At 41.3% G+C, this 19,862-nt stretch overlaps 1 protein-coding gene across 2 annotated transcripts in view; it reads right to left on the bottom strand.

Moving 5' to 3' along the window:
• The window catches only part of DUSP16 (dual specificity phosphatase 16), a 70,055-nt gene that overhangs the window by 15,122 nt on the left and 35,071 nt on the right, over positions 1-19,862 (bottom strand). For both annotated transcript variants that reach the window (XM_084877634.1, XM_084877633.1), the window contains 2 exons: positions 19,076-19,214; positions 1,094-1,257 (listed from right to left, as the gene is read on the bottom strand). In XM_084877634.1, coding sequence (XP_084733760.1) covers positions 1,094-1,257; positions 19,076-19,214 — 303 coding nt within the window. The remainder of the gene's footprint in view (positions 1-1,093; positions 1,258-19,075; positions 19,215-19,862) is intronic.

Genomic DNA, 19,862 nt, shown 5'->3' with positions numbered 1-19,862 from the left:
AAACAGGCAGATCTCACAGTCAGAGCTGATAGAGTAACAACAGTGTCGAGGTAAAATTTTAAAGAGGCAGGAGTTGTGAGAACAAAAAAAGGAAAGCACAGAAACGGAACGCCTCCTGGCTGCCCAATGACGGTGCTTTTCCTCCTGGAAAGCCTGGCTTCCCCCTGGCTAATTAATGAAGCCAATCTGGACGCTGCTTTTACAGGCGGCCCGACCCTTTCAGTTCCTCAGGGAGAAAATGTTAAGGTTCAGCCTTCAGATAGCAAAGAAGCACTTGAAAATCGCCAACAGCTGAATGAATATCTTTGACTGCTTTTTCACCTAGAGGTGATGTAAATCAGAGGTTTTAGAGAAAAACCACTTTTCTGGGCACTGAGAGCACTGTGTCCTACCACTGCTGGTTAAGAGGACATAAGCTGTGGAGACAGACAAATTTTCTACTACTGTTATGCTTGCAGCATTATATACAACAGCCTCAACAACGTGGTTGCTCTGTTGGGCACATCTTGTTCTGTACAACCCCGTCCTTTCCAGCAAGAAACCATGCGGTTCCCTCTGCTCTCTCAACCAAACTGCTCCAATGAGCATCAGACAGTGCAGCCTGCACTGCACCCTTATCCCTGTCCCTGCCACCGTTTTACCACATCCTCTGCCCCTCCAGCCAGCGATCACCATGATGTCCTTCCCTAACCCAAGCCCAACCCAAGTCCCTTTCTAGTGTGCTGCAATAAGCACACACATTTCTGGATGTGACTTTAGGAAGTACTAGCATTCCTGAGTGTGCCCAATTATTAAAATAGAAAAATGAATACACTAAGAAAATAAAGGCTAAACTTCTGAAAAATCCTGTCCTATTCCAGGTCTCTTTGACCTAAGAGGAAGAAACAAATGTGACAACAGTCTGGGTTTCCTATGGCCATCGTTAACGTCGAACGGAACAGCACTCCAAAGACGATGTGAGCGCTCGCCAGGCGTCACCCTGAGGAGGGTGTACGTCCTTCTGGAAGCCAGGTGTGTCTGGCTTCGGGCAATGGCGGTTTCTCCAGCTGCTAACAACAAACCCTGCAAGGAAGGACGTTTTCAAAGCACCCACCTTGTTGAGGACATCTCGCTGGCAGCCAAGATAAAGATTGGGAAGAATTCGGGTTGGCCCAATGTTGGCAACCGGTAAGCACGGCTGAGAAATGCAGGTGGGAACGAGAGTGGACTTTCCTTCACAGAGGCCAGGGAAACAACGGGAGAACTCGGCAAACCCACCTAAGGATAAACAGTATAAAATTATGCCATGCACAAAATCAAATGCTGCACAACTGAAACTAATACAAAGTAATACTGAATGTAAACTGTAAATAAAAAATAAAAAAGGAGAAAATATTAGGGGAAAAAATGTCTCTATTTTTATCTTGTCATTTCTGACTTCAAATCTTATGCTTTATAACTTTCATAATATGTAAGTAAAATAGTCAAGTTTATAAATTTATAAACAAGTAAATTTTTAAGAAAAGAAAGAAAAATTAAATCCCATCGATGCAAATGGAAAAACTCGCGCCTATTCCAGTCTGCATGCTGACTGCTAGGTCTGACACACAATCCAGCACCAAGTCTCAGCTTGTGGGGCCACAGCAGGGATGCGCAAGCCTCGAAGGCACTTAGGATGCCTCTTCTCTTCCTCACGCTCTCCACTTGCACATACCCTGCAACATTTGCTCCCCACTCCCCATCCCCGTGCAAATGCTTTTTGTGCAATGTAAAGAGTATTTAAGAAAAGTAGTAAGTAACCAAGGCAAGACAATTATTCACAGAAACAAAAAGGGGATATAAAAAATGTGAATGGGGGCCATATTACATTTCTTCAAAATATAACTAATCAAGTTAAAAATTCTTTCTGGAATTAAGTTTAACTCTTTCTACTGTACAGGGTTTTTATTGCAAAGGTATCAGAAACATACTCAGCTCTACCCTTACAAAGAGTCTACGTCAAGCCCTTGGGATTCCCTGAGTCAAGGTTCCCATAGTTACCACTGATTTCTGAGGGCTCCTGTTCATTTCGCTGAGCACTATAAGGAAGTGCTGACAGACCCTAATTAGTTAGGGTACAGGGGGCCTTGTGACAAGATTCCTGGACTCAGATGAATCCCTTTTGCCTAGTCCTGTTATAGTGATCTGCTCCATGACCTTCGTCAAGTCACAATCTTGCAACTTCTTAATGAAGAGAAATCTAGCCACAGAAGGCACTCTCACCTCCTCTGGGAAAAGAAAGAATGTACAAGGCCTTCATGTATTCTTCGCTATCCAAATCCAAAGCCAGAAACCACGTAGATTCTGATAATTTTTCAGTAAGTTTCTTGCTACCCAAAATGTCATTACTAAGTTCAAACTCAGGAACTAAAGATATTTGGATCATAGAAAAGACATTTATTTTAACACTTTTTCATTAGAAAACAAATAGCATGTTAAGTGTTATCAGGAGACAGGAAAGCCCCACTTTTACCTCTTTGATCAAGCCTTAAGACCTTAAAATTCCATTAAATATTTATGAGATGCATAAATCCATTTTCTTGAGTCACATTCTATTAGCATTTAGTCCACTTCTAAAAGGGATACAAAATATGCCCTCAAAAACTGCAGAAGTACAGGGAGAGGATTATGTGCAACTCAAGCATAATTGTGTCTATTGTCTGCGCTGGGTCTATGTTCCACAAGGCAGCTAGCTGGGATGGCAGAAGTCAGTGACAACTAGCCCTCCTGCAAAATGTAAGAGTGCGTGCATTCCTAGCCTCTCACCTGACTGTCTGGACTATTTTACTCTTAGCAGTTTGCTTACCAAAGTTGTTAAGGTAACCTCATGGAAAGAGTAGGTGTCTCCACTACAGAAATCCCAAATTCCTTTGTGTGACAGATTAGGCCCTCGGGATCCGTACCTGTACAGTTTCATTTCTTACCATTTGCCCCATGACCTCCAGCTACACGGAAGTCATTATTTCCCACATTCATGCTCTTCTCTCATCCAGGAATACCACCACCACCCTACCCCATGCAAGCACACAGCATACAAACCACACATATAAGCTCACAGTCGTGCAGCAGAAAAAGTAAGAACACAGGCTCTTGTACCCAAATTCACATTCTAGCTTCACCCCTTTCTAGTTGCCTGATTTGGGCAAGTTATTTAAGCCCCCTGGCTATTATCTCCTCATCTGTAAGCAGGGATAATGATGTTACCTACCTTATAGAGTTGTTGAGAGCATTAACTTAGCTAATACATCTAAATAGCTTTGTGCTTGCCACATAGTAAGCACTCCACAGGTATTAGTAATGATTATTTCTATACTAGAAGCCCGGTGCATGAAATTCGTGCACCGGAGAGGGGGGTCCCTCAGCCTGGCCTGTACCTTCTCCAATCTGGGATCCCTCTCGAAATCTGGAACCACTGGCTCCTAACTGCTCACCTATCTGTCTGCCTTATGCCCCTAACTGCTCCCCTGACAGCCTGATGGCCCTAATTGCTCTCCCCTGGCGACCTGATCCCCCTAACTGCTCTTCCTTCCAGGCCTGATCCCCCTAATTGCCTAACTGCTCTCCCCTCCTGACCTGATTGCCCTGCCTCATTGTTCCCCACTGCCAGCCTGATCCCCCTAACTGCCTATCTGCTTTCCCTTCCTCTCCATGCCCTTTGGACCCCCAGCACAGGCATGCTAAGAGCTCTCCGCAGCGGCCCGCCCGCTTCCTGATTGGTTGTTATGTGATGGTGTCCTGGTCAATTTGCATATTCCTCTATTGTCAGTATGGATAGTGATCATTCATTTAGGATCTAGCCTCAAATCCAGGAGGCCTTCCTCCAACTTTTGTCTACAGCTTATTGTTTAGCTTCATCTTGTTAGGATTCACCAAAAACAAAAGGTGAAAAAAGAAAGCAGTGCTTCTAAGGTTACATTTCCCAAAGTGTGCTCCAGAGCACTGGTGTCCTGCAGGAAGTTGACAGACCAGATACTGGTTCAAAAAGTAAGAAAAATACAGCATATCACATGTCCCTGGGAGTGTCACAGCACACATTAGCATATCAAAGGCTCCAAAAAGTAACTCCAAAGAAACTAGTTTATTGAACTCAAATAGTTTCCCAAACTTTTTTGATCATGAAATTTTCTCACTCATCTCCCCTCCTAAAATATATAGAATATTAGCTGAAACTGGTTGGCTCAATGGATAGAGCGTTGGCCTGCGGACTGGAAGGTCCCAGGTTTGATTCCGGTCAAGGGCATGTACTTTGGTTGTGGGCACATCCCCAATGGGGGGTGTGCAGGAGGCAGCTGATCAATGTTACTCTCTCATCGATGTTTCTGACTCTCTATCCTTCTCCCTTCCTCTCGGTAAAAAATCAATAAAATATTTAAAATATACATATAAATATTAATGGAACTCACACTTAATGAAACACTATCCTGGGGCCATTGCAACTATGAAATAAAGTCAATTAGAATTCCTACACCTGCAAGTACAGCCCGCATACAATCTCAAAAATAGGGCCCAGCCATTGTTGGCATGTATATGAGTGTCACTGTTTAGAATTTATAATCTTATTCTTTTTCAACATAATTGCATAATACATGAGGTTCTCCACTCCAAAGTAGTACTTATAACAAATATTAGAGTCTCATCATTCTTCACCTAGCTTACACCTACCCAGCAAAATAATTGACATGCACTATTTATATATATAAAAGCCCAAACGACTGAACAACCGGTTAACCAGTAGCTATCATGCACAATGACCATCAGGGGGCAGACGTTCAATGCAGGAGCGGCCCCCTAGTGGTCAGTGTGCTCTCACAGCCAACCTCCCGCAGCCCCTCCCCACAGCGAGATGGCACTGATCATCCCGATCATGGGCCAAGTCGAGTGACCCCACCCATGCATGAATTCGTGCAGCAGGCCTCCAGTTTTGATTATAACTTAACTGTAGGAGTTTAAATTTTAACTTCTATTAACTTCTGTGGTTCTGGTGTTTCTCTAAAGAACAGTTTTGTGGGGGGTTTTTTCCTGTTCTGGATCCTAACAGTTCATGGGATGATCTCTCATTTAAATCCAGCAAGATAATATTCTAATAAATGGTCTCAGAGAAAAGAGAAAACAGACAATCCAAGGAAACTTGGCTTGGATTCCATTTTAAATGTGTAAGTAATCATACTTATAACTAATGTAAGTAACCAGAGAATTACCGGACATTAACTATGTGACAAGCATTGCTCTAAGCACTTTACAAGTATTTATTCAATCTTTACAACTTCCCTACAAGGTAGGTGCTATTATTATGCCCCTTTCACGGATTTTAAAAAAAGGTTCAGAAAGACGGCAGATATTAGCTGGCAGAGCTAGGACACGAGCCCCAGCCGTCTGGCTCGAGACTGTACCCTTGATCGCTATGCTATATTGTTCTCTAAATACTATGGATCAGCCCTTTCTTGGGTGTGGGACAGTCTTGCTGACATCCACAGAGGCCTCCCCTCACACGCCGTGCCCTGCCAGGTCTCAATACCAGGCTAAAAATGGCCTGGGCCTCTCTCAGACAGATGGAAGAACTTGCCTCCCCAAAGCTGTATGGTTGAAAAGTTCCAATGACAGAGGAAAGGAGGAGGAGGTCTGACATGACCAGAAACACCAGAGACGTAAGTGCACTTCACAAGAGAGAGCTGATACATACACTGAGTCTCTGGTGGGTGTAAGAGCTACACCTCGATGGTGAAGCTGTAGCTACATCCCGATGGCTTTGGGCCTCCCTAAGGACAACTTTCAGAGGGGACACACTTCTGCAACATTCATGAACCAAGAGTCCAGGCCCAGCTCCCCCATTGGTGAGTACAGTGATCCTAATCACTCTAACTTCAGTGGACCTCAAAAGTGAGGTTCTCTTAGAATTTTCTTTAGAAAATTCTAAGAGAACAGAAATCTATGAGAGAAAGAAACCCGTAGTCGGACTCCAAACAGAACCCTAAAGGCAAACAAAACAGCAATAGCACATTGTTAAACACACTATAAAACAAAAGGAATCCCCTTTTTTTTTTTTTTTTAACAAATCTTTTCAAATAATCTCCAGCACAAATTGCAACAACTTAAAATATTTAACAGAGCATTCACTTAGTGTTCAGTCCGTCTTGAAATGTCCCAAACCACAGCTCCAAGTCACTTGCAGAAAACTCGACCTCGGCAAAAGGGCACATTTTCCCTGATCTTTATCTAGGACAAGGTTCCCCTCTGCTGACATCCTCCTTCATTGACAGCTTTTTCCATTCACTGACCTTTCATTCATCGTTGTACTCCAGTGACCCCAGTTTCATTTCATTAATTAACAGCAGATGAGACACTGCCTGGTTTCCCCAAACCCTTGAAAAACTATCTGTGGCCTCATCAGCAACTCAGTTTAGAAATATGTCTAAAATGTCCACTTCCTCTTACAAACTAAATCTAATAAGAAGAAAAGTCCAACCCGCTTACATAAACTTTTTGTTACAAATGGCTGACACAATAAAGAGGCACCTTATCCACCCCTGTCATAGCTCCAGGCCCTCCCACACACTCCACATGAGTTACATTACAGGAAGACATAACATCAGTTCATTACCCTTCTTTGTTTACTGTGAAAAGCAGTACCGAAACACTGATAAGCTTCTTGAACAAGCTTTAAAAGTTTTTAAAGTTATTTAAGGACTTGATTTGCCATCCAATCTTACCAAATTGTTCCTATCCCTAGATTTTACGATGTTTATCATCTGGGAATGTAGAAAATAAAAAGTCATATGACCCATAAATGTGCCCTAAGATAGACCTGAACCTAGGAATGGCTGCAGCTGCTATTCTCCATTGTGTCCCTGGCCTGTGGAGAAACAGGGATGGGGCCCGACAGAGATGTGCACACATGTTAAACTCTACAGATCTGGATGAACAGGCAGACAAACCACAATGTTTAAATCCATATTTCTTTAGTATACACACACACACACACTCTAGAGAGGCCCAATGCATGAAATTCATGCACAGGGTGTGTGTCCCTCAGCCCGCCTGCACCCTCTCCAATCTGGGACCCCTCAAGGGATGTCCAACTGCCCGTCAGACATCCCTCTCACAACTCAGGACTGCTGTCTCTCAACTGCTCGCCTGCCTGCCTGTCTTCCTGATTGCCCCTAACCACTTCTGCCTGCCAGCCTGATCACCTCCTAACAACTCCCCTGCCAGCCTGATTGTCCCAACTGCCCTTCCCTGCAGGCCCAGTCACCCCCAACTTCCTTCCTCTGCTGGCCTGGTCACCCCATCCCTTGCAAGCCTGGTTCCTCCCAACTGCCCTCCCCTGGTGGTCATTTTGTGGTGGCCATCTTGTGTCCACATGGGGGCAGCCATATTGTATGTTGGAGTGACAGTCAATTTGCATATTATTATACTCTCTTATTAGATAGGACGTATCATATCTAATAAGAGGGTAAATGCAAATTAACTGCCACTCTTTCACAAAGATGGTGGCGCCCATAGCCACAAGATGGTGGCACCCAATCTCCTCAGCCTTGCCGGAGTCCCCCATTCCCGGGGGGGGGGGGCTGCCACTGAGATCGGGCAGCGTGAGCGGCCTGGCGGAATGCTTGCTTCATCACCACAGCAACAGAGGGCCTCTGGGGACAAGGGAGCCGGCCCACAACCTCCATGGCCAAGTGCAGGCCCAGAGAGGAGACAGCGGGCCTGTCTCCTACGGAAGCAGCTCAGGTCCCTCCCACCTCCTGTGGAATCAGCGCGGATCCCTCCTGGCTCCTGTGTGGCTTACTGTGTACGATATCACGCGATGAGCTACTAGTATGTGTGCGTATGAATGTGTGTGTGTGTGTGTGTGTGTGTGTGTGTGTTTCTGTCACTCTCTCCATCTCCAGAGGAAGGGAGATGGAGAGAGTGATAGAAACATCAATGATGAGAAAGAATCATTGACTGACTGCCTCCTACATGCCCCCTCCTGGGGATTGAGACTGCAACTTGGGCAAGTACCCTATGACCTCCTGGTTCATAGATGGACACTCAACCGCTGACCCACCATGGCTAGGCCCATATTTCTGTTTGTTAGTCTTCCACAAATCCAACCAATATCATACAAGTTTATACATAAAAACATGTAAAAACTTTGGACAGAGAAAATATTTCATATAGTTTTAAGGCATTCATAATTTATCAATCACTCTGATTTAACAACAACAAAAAAACCTCCTTCCCTTAAGTGCACCACCTTCACAATTCCAATCATAAATACCATTTTTTTTGTGAAAGCCAATGTGAGCACCATTCAATTTTCAGAGGGAAAAAACCTGCCAAGTAAAATAAAATACATATCACAACTCTACTAAACAATTCCAATTAGTCATTATTTTCTCTTCCCTCTGACCCTTGCAATCAGCTATAAATCACAATGTTCTTCTTAAAATGAAAGAGTATTTACATAATAAGCAAAAGTAGTACTTTACTACAACTTAGTGATGGGCCTCTATCCTTTATAGATAAAAGTTGATTCCATTCCTTTAGCGTTGGTTCCCTGCAGGGAGAAACAACTTCTCCATGTAAGCAAATAGGTACCAGAGCTGCCCAAAGTGGGAAGGAAGAATAAAGGCAACTCACTCCCATTTTGTGAATGGATTCCACGGCTCTATACAAAAATAGTATTTACAACAAAGCTCTACATTATGAAAAACATTTTTCTAAAAAGTCACATGCAAATTTATCTCTGTATATTAATGTTCACATAATTTATATAGTTTCATAATTTTTAAATACAGCTCTCCTGTCATTTAACCCTTTAAAAAACAAAGACCCCTTTTTGTGCCATAAATATAACCCATTCATTTACTGATTCTAGAATGTCTGGAGGAATTAAGTGGAGTACACACTGCACATGTAGAGAACAGTATGTATAGTTCTCTCCATACCGAAAATAAAAATCTGCTGCTTTGCTACTGTCAAAGGAGTCAACCCTAATATTAAAAAATGAAATGCTGAAATGCACATTTCACAATAAAGTGTTGTAATTGTTATTAAGAGTAATTACTTTCTGCTTTATTTTGAAGTGACTGATTCAGGCAACTTTGTCCTCTAGCTACTTAAAAACAGACTAAAGTATGATTACAATTCTTCCAGGGCCCACAGACTGTATACATGAAGGGCTGAAACTAGTTAAATAAATTGAAAACAAAAATAAAGGCAACATAATTTTATACCCCCAAAGAAATCAAACAAAAATATCTCACTGTAATATTTCAATGCAGATAGATTGGTCTGGATAAGCCAGGCCACATGGGTTTGAGCAACAATTTCAAAAAGGGTAGAGAGATGGCCTGCTTTTCTCAATAACATCAGCAACACTCCATTTGTGTTCTATCTACTCAACTCTCCACTGAGCAGGCCTGAAGCAATAAACAGCCCTGAAGAGAAAAATCCCAAATGACATAAACCATTAGTTTTAAACTCATCCCAACCATTCTATCCACTCGAGAGGAAAGTGAACAGATATGCATTTCTGTAGAGACCCTCCAGAAAGTCTAATAAGTAGCCTCTATCTCCCAAAAGGTATCCCATAAATAATTATACAACTCTCACCTGGGGAATGAGAAATTCTATCTAATCTAATTTTGAATTAACACAATTATCACATATACTATATAACAAATGAATCAAAATTTTCAAAGTACTATTGTAAAACAATCACTAAATACTAAAATAATACAACTTATAATTTCTTGTAATTCATAATATCTAGGTCTTATTTTTCCTCAAGATAACATTATCTAGATTAATTCAATTGGCAAAATCCAAAAATGTCATTTAGTAAAGTTCTCAGAAGATGTAGTGATATTTTTACTATTTTACTGGCATTTCAAATTGGCAATATATAACTATGTCCAGAAATTCCTCCTCTTTAAAAACACACACACACACAACTTTTAATAAATGCCCTCCAACAAAGATTGATCTAAAAATGCAACCAAAATAACCAACCAAAAGGAATAGGAATATGGCCAGAATCTACCACTTGGCTGAATAAATCAATAAGTAGGTGAACCAGCCGAAACCGGTTTGGCTCAGTGGATAGAGTGTCAGTCTGCGGACTGAAAGGTCCCGGGTTCGATTCCGGTCAAGGGCACGTACCTTGGTTGCAGGCACATCCCCAGTAGGGGGTGTGCAAGAGGCAGCTGGTCGATGTATCTCTCTCATTGATGTTTCTAACGCTCTATCCCTCTCAATTCCTCTCTGTGTAAAATCAATAAAATATATATTTTTAAAAAATAATAAGTAGGTAAACCAAATTCACTGACTGGTTTTCTCTGGTGACCTTAAGCATACAAGATAATAGCCAAGCAAAGAAAACCCCAAGACTTCCCGAGAAGGAAGGATTTAAAAGGCTTCAGCATGGAAGGGGAAGGTTATTAAGGAGATCACATTAGCTCATTTTCACCTGAAAAATCAAAGATTTCCAAGTCTGTATTTTGGGACTTCGTGTCTAATATTTTTGGCCTCCTTTGGTCATGTTCATTCCGAGAATTATTGGCGCTTTTAAAATAAATACAAAGCCATATCTCCTTCTCTTTCATTCTGACTCCCTTCCATGTCAGTGCCATTATTCTCCCAGTCTCTTCTATCTGTCCCTTCCTTTGCATTTTCCTGCTACCACTCTAGTCCTCCATCTTTGCACCTCATTCTTAGGTAAATTCAGTAGTAGCTCCCTCTGAGCCACTTGTCCTGTTTCTACTCTGCTGCCAGATTAAGAATCCTAAAATAAAGTTTTGATGTATTCTCTGCTCCCATATAGAATAAAGTCCAAAATTCTTAGCCAGACATTCAAAACCATTCATAATCTTTTCCCAATGTATTGTCCAACCTAATTTTCCTTTGCCTTCGGCAATTCAGGCTTTCCAATCAATTTTATATTTCCTTCCAAAGCACAGGCAAGCACAAGTCACACATCTCCTATAGCAGTATATTTCATTTTTACTCTGACCAATACATTTTTTTGTTAAAACCTTCTGAATACTTACATACACTCACCACTGAAATAAGTTTCACAATATAATCTTCCTTACTATGTGAGTTGCTTTAAGATACTTCCAATTCTATCTGTTGCATTAAAAAAAAAAAAAAATTCCCTGCCTGGCCGGCATAGTTGAGCATCGACCTATGAGGTCATGGTTTGATTCTTGGTCAGAGTACATGCCCAGGTTGCAGGATCAATCCCCAGCAGCTCAATGATTTTCTCTCATCATTAATGTTTCTCTTCCCCTCACTCCTCTCCCCAACCCCCACAACTCTGCCTTCTCCTTTCCTCTCTGAAATCAATAAAAAATATTTTAAAAAATCTTCCCTGACCAGTGAGTGTATCTAGATATGGCCTTGCCAACTTAGAACTTGTATAAAATGGATAGCAATCATCTGGCAATGAGTATTACTACTGACCTAGTCTTGTGAATTATCTACATGTGTGTGTGCTATGACCTCTTATTTCTCCAGCTATAATACATTGTGAATTTCATGTGGATAAGAATTACATCTCACACTCCTTTGTTTGTAATCACCTCAGCATTTAGCACAGTGCTTGGCACATAATTAGAATTCAATAAGTGTTTATTGAATCCTTCCTTGTTACAATGAATAGCTGTTGATGGATATAAGTCTTGTATATTTTTGGTGTTCAAAAGGATTTCCTGATTCCATTCAAAGCCGAAAGCTATGTGGGCAAGGGTGGGGGCCCAGAAACTGCTTCCTATTCCTAGACCACAATGCCCTAGGAGACTCTCAGAGTGAGAGAGACAGCACAGGGCAAGAAAACATTTTCTGCACACACCCTCCATGTGGTTCTGCCTCATCCAGGGAACTGTACATGAGAGGTGGAGAGAAGATTTTTCTTTGATGTCCCTAAGTCTAGAGAGTCCAGTAACACTTCCATGGTCACCCAGATGAGGATGAAGTGGCTGCTGGATATGTCCACAGTGACCAGCCCAGGGCACAACACAATGAGACTGTCAAGCAGGAGATAATGCTATGAGTCAAGAGGGAAAAGAAATATGAGTCTGGTCTCTGGAGAATGACTCTTAAGAATCAAATTGACTAACTAGTAAACTGTCCCTGAGTCACCGTACAACTCACTTCTCAGGCCTTCTATGTGAAGCTCAAAGCTTTCTAATCCCCAAAGCCGGCTTCTATCAACAGTCCTCTCTGTCCAGCTGCACACTTCCCTGGTGACTTCATAGAATAGTACGGAAGTTGACTGTACCTGTCCATAGGGTTCACACGTAAGTTCAAAAAAACATTTAATGAGCACGTACTGTGAGCTGTACACAGTGCTAGGTGAAGGGGACAGTGGTAACCAAGACAGAAGCCCTCTCTGGAACTGTCAGTTTAGTAGGATACACATTAACCAATTAATTAGATGAATAATTAACTAATTATGGTAGGTAGCCAAAGGAATGTATGTAACAGTGGAAACCAACTTTCCTGGTAGCTAGGGAAGGCTTGACAACCTCAGTGAATCCAGCAAGACACACAGAGGTGGGTGGGGAGAGGCCCAGGGAGACTGATGCTGCAGGCTTGGAGCACTGAGATAGGCCTGCAGAGCTATAATAAACAAACCAAACTCAAACTGAGGGCTTAAAGCAACATGAGATGAAGTTAGGCAGGAGCCAGTCTCTATAGGGCCTTGTGAGTCAGTTAAGGATTTCAGGATTTATCCTAAGAACACTGATGTATATTAAACTAGAGTGATATAATCAGAATTACATTAAAATATAAAATAATCCAGGGCCTGTGTGGCTCAGTTGGATGGGCATCATCCCATGCATTGAGAGGTCACATGCACTGAGAGATCAGGGCCTATGCCTGGGTTTGGAGGCTGGATCCCCAGGAGGGGACATGCAATCAATGTTTCTCATTCCCTCCCCTTTCCACTCTCTCTAAAGTCAACAAAAACTTATTTTATATTTATAATAAAAATAAAATTTTGGCTACAGTATGAGTAATGGATTGAAAGATGGCAAGACAGAAGATGTGAGAAGACCAGTTAAGAGGCTCCTGAATCAATTTGAGGGAGGGATGATATTGGCTTGACTTAGTTGGTAGCAGAAGAGCAGAGGTCAGAAGAAAGCTGTGGCGATTGAGAGGTGGCAGGAGTTGCAGCTCAATCCCCAAAGGCTCACAACGCTAACCAAAAAAGGTACAAATCTGTCCTTCTGCTTTGAAAGGCTTGCGTAATTTGATTTCATTTCCTCTCAATTCCTATTTCTCCCCATCACAAAAAATCCCACTCTAGCTCTTGCTGCCCCATAAAATCTATGTTCATTCCTGACATTTTAAATCATGTTTCCCCCCTCAGCTAAACTGTCAAGGACCTTGCCCACCCAAATCTCACTCATCTTTCAAGGTTCAATTAAAATTTCACTGCCATAATCAAATCTTCCCCAACTTGCACAGACTACGTGGAGTCATCTCTTATCGCTACATAAACAGTTTAGCACAGGATCACATGCTTCTCTGTTTCACCCACATAGGTGTGTTTCCCCAAATTAACCGCTAGGTGCCCCAAACAGAGGCAAGCCTTCTGCATTTCTGGTATCCCACCCCCCAGAGCCCAGCCCAACCACACGAGTGCCCATCAAATGCTGAGAGGCTGAATGAAAAAGTCTGGACCTGGCGTGGCTCCAGAGCACACGATGACACTAACACGACCGGGGCAAGGGAAGACTGATGTCACCACTGTCATCGAGGGTGCTTTTGTTTGCCTTGTGTAAAATAGCAGGATGAGGAACTGAGGAACTATCTTTAGTCTGGTCTGCAGTCCATTTTTTAAAAAGACACAGCCTCAGGCATTATGTCAGCCACTGGTAGCTGGGAAATGACATAAACTGGCTTACCACACACTGGCAGGTAGCAATTGGAGAAAAGATGATCCAATTTGGATAACCTCATGCAAACGGAAGCTCAGAGCAGAGCCAGCAAATACACGGCAACCAGTAGGCAAAACAGCACCTGTTTTTAGTCCGTTCACAGTGAGTCTCAGTCACTGGCTTTTTAAACAGGAGAACTGCCAATTCCTGAATAACTGCAGTACTTTTACTGAATTCCATTAATATCCCTCTCCTTTACCACCAGGATTTGAAATGGGATGACTGAGAATTTCCCTTCCATAGACGAAGGGACAGAAGAAATGCCACACCAGACAACAGAGCCGATGGTAACAATAGCACATACTGCAAAATCTATAACCAGAACCATCAGGCTCTACAGTATGCCCAATAGGAAGAATAGCAATTTATTCCATTAAAGCAAAGCTAGAACTGCTGACTGACTCCAGATCCCTGTTAAATAGAAAATTTAGAGCTAGGAGTGAATACTCTCTTATTCACTCCTACATTTTTATTCACTCCTAGCTCACATTTAATAAAAATGTATTCACTCCTAGCTCTAACTTCCCTAGCAAATCTAACTCAAAACAAATAAATGTGTATTTGACCTTTAACCACAGCAAACATTAATCTAAGACTGTAGCTGTGTTCAGAGATGGAATGTTTATAAAAGCCCTTAGCGTTGTACCTAGCACTGTACCTAATAGTAAGTGCTTAATAAATGGCATCTTCTATCATGATTCAGAGCTATACTTCAGCATAGAACAGAGTATGCAGACTTTCACTTGGTGATCCCCTCTGGCTAAAATAACTTAATGCTTTAAAAATTTCTGTATACAGAATATTTTTATATATTGCTCATTACATAAAATGTGAAGAATATGACTCGGAATCCACAGAGGCTGAGAGAGAGCTACCACAAAAAGAGCCTTTCAGGACAAGCCTGGTCTGAAATGGGCACACGGGTCCCCAGTCGGCTCCTGATGCATTCCAGAAGACCCTGGAATTACTGCGGATATGGGCCTTGGGCTCACAGTGAGGACAGGGAGGGCTGGGGAGAGTCGCCCAAGGGCTCTGTTATTTTCCTCGTTTGTAAATGAAAGGGCTGAAGTCTGTGATTCATTTCTGGTTTTTTGCTGTAGGGTTATCCTGTGCCTCGTCACAGGATAGAAATAAGTACTGTAGAATTTAAAAAAAAAAAAAAACTGCTGTGGGTGGGTCCCTTCTGCTTTTACTCAGAGTTATAACAGTAAGAAAAGAGAAAGAAATAATAGAACAGTATTTTTCATCTGTAGGTTGATCTTTATTTTTACTAAAATAACCAATTCATTATTCTTTTCTCTGTTAGCAAATTCAGTCATTTTTTTTCTTCTATTTTTACTTTCAACTTGGTACCCTTAGAAATAGAACAAAGGCAAGTAGAATAGAGTGATATATTATAAATAAGTAAAGGACAAGAACTAAAATTATTTTTAAATGAAACTAGTTTTCTGTCATTTTATTGATTTGAATTCTTAAGTCTTATTTTTAAAGATGGCTGTGAGAGGATGTACATCTTTAACTGTGTTTATTTAATAACTGACTTTGAAATTTTTAAGTGGAAAAGTGGGAGACTTATGGCTAAACAGAAAAATCAGTTGACATTTACGTATATAAATTTATTTAGACCATTCTCAATTCAGTGGATTCAAGAACTTGTATTTCCCTATGAGTAGCGTGAGGTTTTAGAGCTGTTAGCTCTCACTAAAGTTCAGTATTTAAGGATCACCTAAATTAGCACTGTTTAATTGCAAGAGTATTTTTATTAAATCTTAAAATCATGTTTAAATCTACATACACAAATGGAAACATTTTCATATCAGATACTTTTCCCATAGCAGCAATATGCCTGCTCTATCTGAATAATACACTTTGGAAATTATTTCAATACATTCTCAAGTTTTGCTCCACTTTTAGTTTCATTACTATTTAATATAATAATTTATATTCTAAACTAATAAAACGAATCATATGAAATATAAATAGTATAAACCTATATGCAAGCTGATCCTATTAAAAGCTTAATGTGCTAAGTGTCCATTCAACCAATCAAAGCATAATATGCTTATGATATGCTAAGGCAGCCCAACCACTTGCTATGACATGCACTGACCGACCACCAGAGGGCAAAAGTGCCAACTGGTAGCTTAGCTTGCTACTGGGGTTTGGCTAATTGGGACTGAGTGATATGGGCAGGACACATCCTGGAGCCCTCCTGCGGTCCCTCCTGGGCTGGCCAACCTCCCACGTCCCTCCCCGGCCCCAACTGTGCACTGGTAGGGTCCTTCAGCCTGGCCTGCACTCTCTCGCAATCCAGGACCCCTCAGGGGATGTCTGAGAGCCGGTTTCCCGCAAGCCAGGCCAAGCAACCCCACTGGTACACAAATTTTTGCACCAGGCCTCTATTTATATATGAAATATTTATTGAAAGTTTAAGAAGTGCCATGATCAGGAAGCTCGGTTGGTTAGAGCGTCATCCCAATGCACCAAAGTTGCAGGTCAGATCCCCAGTCAGGGCACATACAAGAATCAACCAATGGCCGAAACCAGTTTGGCTCAGTGGTAGAGCGTCGGTCTGTGGACTGAAAGGTCCCAGGTTCGATTCCAGTCAAGGGCATGTACATTGGTTGTGGGCACATCCCCTGTAGGGGTTGTGCAAGAGGCAGCTGATTGATGTTTTTCTCTCATCAACGTTTCTAGCTCTCTCTCTCTCTCCTTTCTTCTCTGTAAAAAATCAATAAAATATATATTTTTAAAAAATCAACCAATGAATGCATAAACAAGTAGAGTAACAAATCAATGTTTCTTTCTATTTCTCTCAAATCAATTTAAAAAGGTTTTTAAACTTAAGTAGTGCTTAGTGGATAGAGTGTCAGCCTACAGACTAAAGGGTCCCTAGTTAGATTCCGATCAAGGGCACATGCCGGGTTGCAGGCTTGATTCCCAGTAGGGGGAGTGCAGAAGGCAGCCAATCAATGATTCTCTCTCATCATTGATGTTTCTATCTCTCTCTCCCTCTTCCTTTCTTTCTTAAGTTAATCAATCTATATATATATATATATATATATATATATATATATATATATATATATCAAAACTCTTTTTTTTTAAAGTGCTAGAACTTGTGGGGAGCTCAAGATAAACAAGACATAGTCCTCAACTGAAAGAGAATCCAGTGGGGAGTTAAGCTAACAAATAAAAAAGATACATCTATATATATATATATAAAAGCCTAAGGGACCATTATGACCAGACAACCGATGACTGGCCGGTAGCTATCATGTACACTGACCACCAGGGGGCAGATGCTCAATGCAGGAGCTGTCCCTGGTTATCAGTGCACTCCCACAGCCAACCTCCCACGGCTGGCCAACCTCCTACAGTCCCTCCCCCTGGCCAGCCAGCCCCAATTGGGATTGGGCGAGATGGCCCTGATCACCCCCAATCGAAGGTCAGGCTGAGGGACCCCACCCGTGATAAATTCGTGCACGAGGCCTCTAGTAACAATATAAAATTAAATAAGATTTAAAGATAAAAATTAAAGACTTATGCAGGGTAGTATAATATGACTATCAAATTAATCATTCTGTTTAGAATACTGACTGGGCTCAGAAAAAGGGAAAGTTGTTCAGGCAGGGGTTAAGGCCCTGGCTGAGGAGAGCCGCAGGTGTGGCCAATACAGGCAGAGTTCATTGCAGAACCGAGTTCTAAGTCTGAGGCCTAGGCTTGGGAATCCAGTCTCACTGGTCCCATTAACAAGATTCCAATGCAAAGTCCCTCACCGTGGCCACAAGAACATGAAATGAGTTCCCAGACTCACCAACCTAGTTTGGTGGAACTCTACTAACAGTTGTCGTATTTACTCCCAAGAAAAGAAGGTGCCTATCAACCAGAGCCAAAACCTAATACTATAATTCCGAGTTACAAAATTCTGAAAACTATATTCTAAGAAAAACTGGCTTCACTGAAGAATACAAGGGAGAGATCAGACAGAATCATAGCATAAACAAAAGGTGTGGCAATAGCTGATCTGAAAGAGACAAGAAACTGCCCTGTTCTTTGGGAACTGAAGCAAAGGCCAACAGAGAACTGGAGACAAAGAAATCTTATCTAAACCTGCACAGAGTTTAACAGTGTTCACACACCAACAACTGATTAATCTTACTCTCTTAAAACTGAAATGTTTATACTTCTAACAACAAATTGCCAATAACATCAAGTTCACTCCACCCTCCTTGCAACAAAAGACTAAAGGTGTGAAAAGGATAGTATCAATACCTTGTGTTTTTAGATCAAGGTATTTTTAAAAGCACTCTTGCCTATCACTGTGGTAGAATCTGCCAGACACAACAGCTTTGAGTTAAAGGTTACTGTGCATTGTCACACTGTAGTCCCAGCTCTGTGATCCAGTGTGTGAAAGGGCTTTATCAGGGGAAGCAAAGGATGAACATTCTGCTTTGGAATTCAACAAGACAGAACTCCCACACCACTTTTCCTTTGGGGAACATATAAAATATTTAGTCTTCCCATGTACTTTGTAAAAATCGTCTGGTTGCCTACCATTTGCAAGATTTCCTCTCAGTTGTAAAAACAAAACAAGTAAATATGTTTTAAAATATTTCCCTTAATTATCAGAATAAGTAGTCTACATACATCCTCTCCCTTCCTCTTTGTTCACAATGTCCAAGAATTGTGATCTGATCGCTAGAGTCCACTTCAACTATAAATGTTTAATAAGAGTTTGACACCAGAATACTGATCTGGTTCTTGCCATAGGAGACGGCAACTAACACCAGAGCAGGAGCTGAGATGTAGAGCACCTGCTGTTCCTAGATCGTGGAAAGCAGCTGGTGTTGAGCGATCTATGTGGCACACAGAGCTATCTATGGGGCACTTCTAGTTAATAAATACCAAGTGAAGGGGCATTTGAACTAAGTCAAAAATTCACTGGCCACTGTGTAAGGATGACAGTATTTGAGCAATAGAATAGTTACAGCAATAAAACAAATCATTGGCCACTATAACTTCTAAGTGGTGACGATCCACTGTACTTTGAGCTCGCTGTGAAGCAATGCTTACTCAGAGTTCAATGAGATTCCGAGTCCTTTCATTTCTACCTCAGGCCTTACCTGCAAGCAGGTGGACGGAGCTGAAGCACTTCTCCAGTTTACCCAGAAGTACGGTGAGAAAACAGTCTGAAGATAGAGAGGCAACATCTTGGGAGCTCTGATCATAAACTACAACCTTCTGACTGCAATCAATGTCGACCTAAAATGCAAATGTGTGAGACTGTTAGGAAGGACATGGAGAAAAATAATCCCAAAAACTGCTGGTGCTGAAGCAAATGAGTGTTTCCTGTTTTCAATTAAAAATCTGAGGGGAAAAGAAAAAAAAAACGAGATACAGTCAACTTACTGGATAAACCTAGCATACAACAGGTATATGGTTTAAATGCTTGTAAAAATCAACTTTTACAGGCAACTTGATGCTATTTCTGTGTAGATGTGCTAAAAACTACTTGGCTTTAAATCCTTAACACTCTAAAAGGGTAAAGGATAACAGTCCTTGAAATAAAAATCATTTAAAAATTGTTTCTATATAACAAAAAAATCAGTTTAATAAAATTAAAACATGAACTCACTTTGATTCCTAAAGAAAAGAAATAGCCTTATCTATCACAAAGATGACATTTTGGACACTAGGAATAACTCCTTGAGGATAATATGCTTACGTCTTGACAAATGTTACCTTACTTTCCCATAAATCAAAAGCACTTTCTAATATATTTTTTCTGTCTTTCCAAGCCAATTGAAAAGAATGATTACCTTTCAATAAATCTGTACGTAATATCAAATAATATATTAATGCCTTATACATACACTATTACGTTAATACATAATTACCAATAATTAATAT

The sequence above is a fragment of the Pipistrellus hanaki genome (genome assembly GCF_964339955.1).
Source record: "Pipistrellus hanaki genome assembly, chromosome: 3".
Taxonomy (NCBI): Eukaryota; Metazoa; Chordata; class Mammalia; order Chiroptera; family Vespertilionidae; genus Pipistrellus; species Pipistrellus hanaki.
The sequence above is the reverse complement of the archived record's forward strand: the minus strand, read 5'-3'. Positions and strand labels throughout refer to the sequence as shown.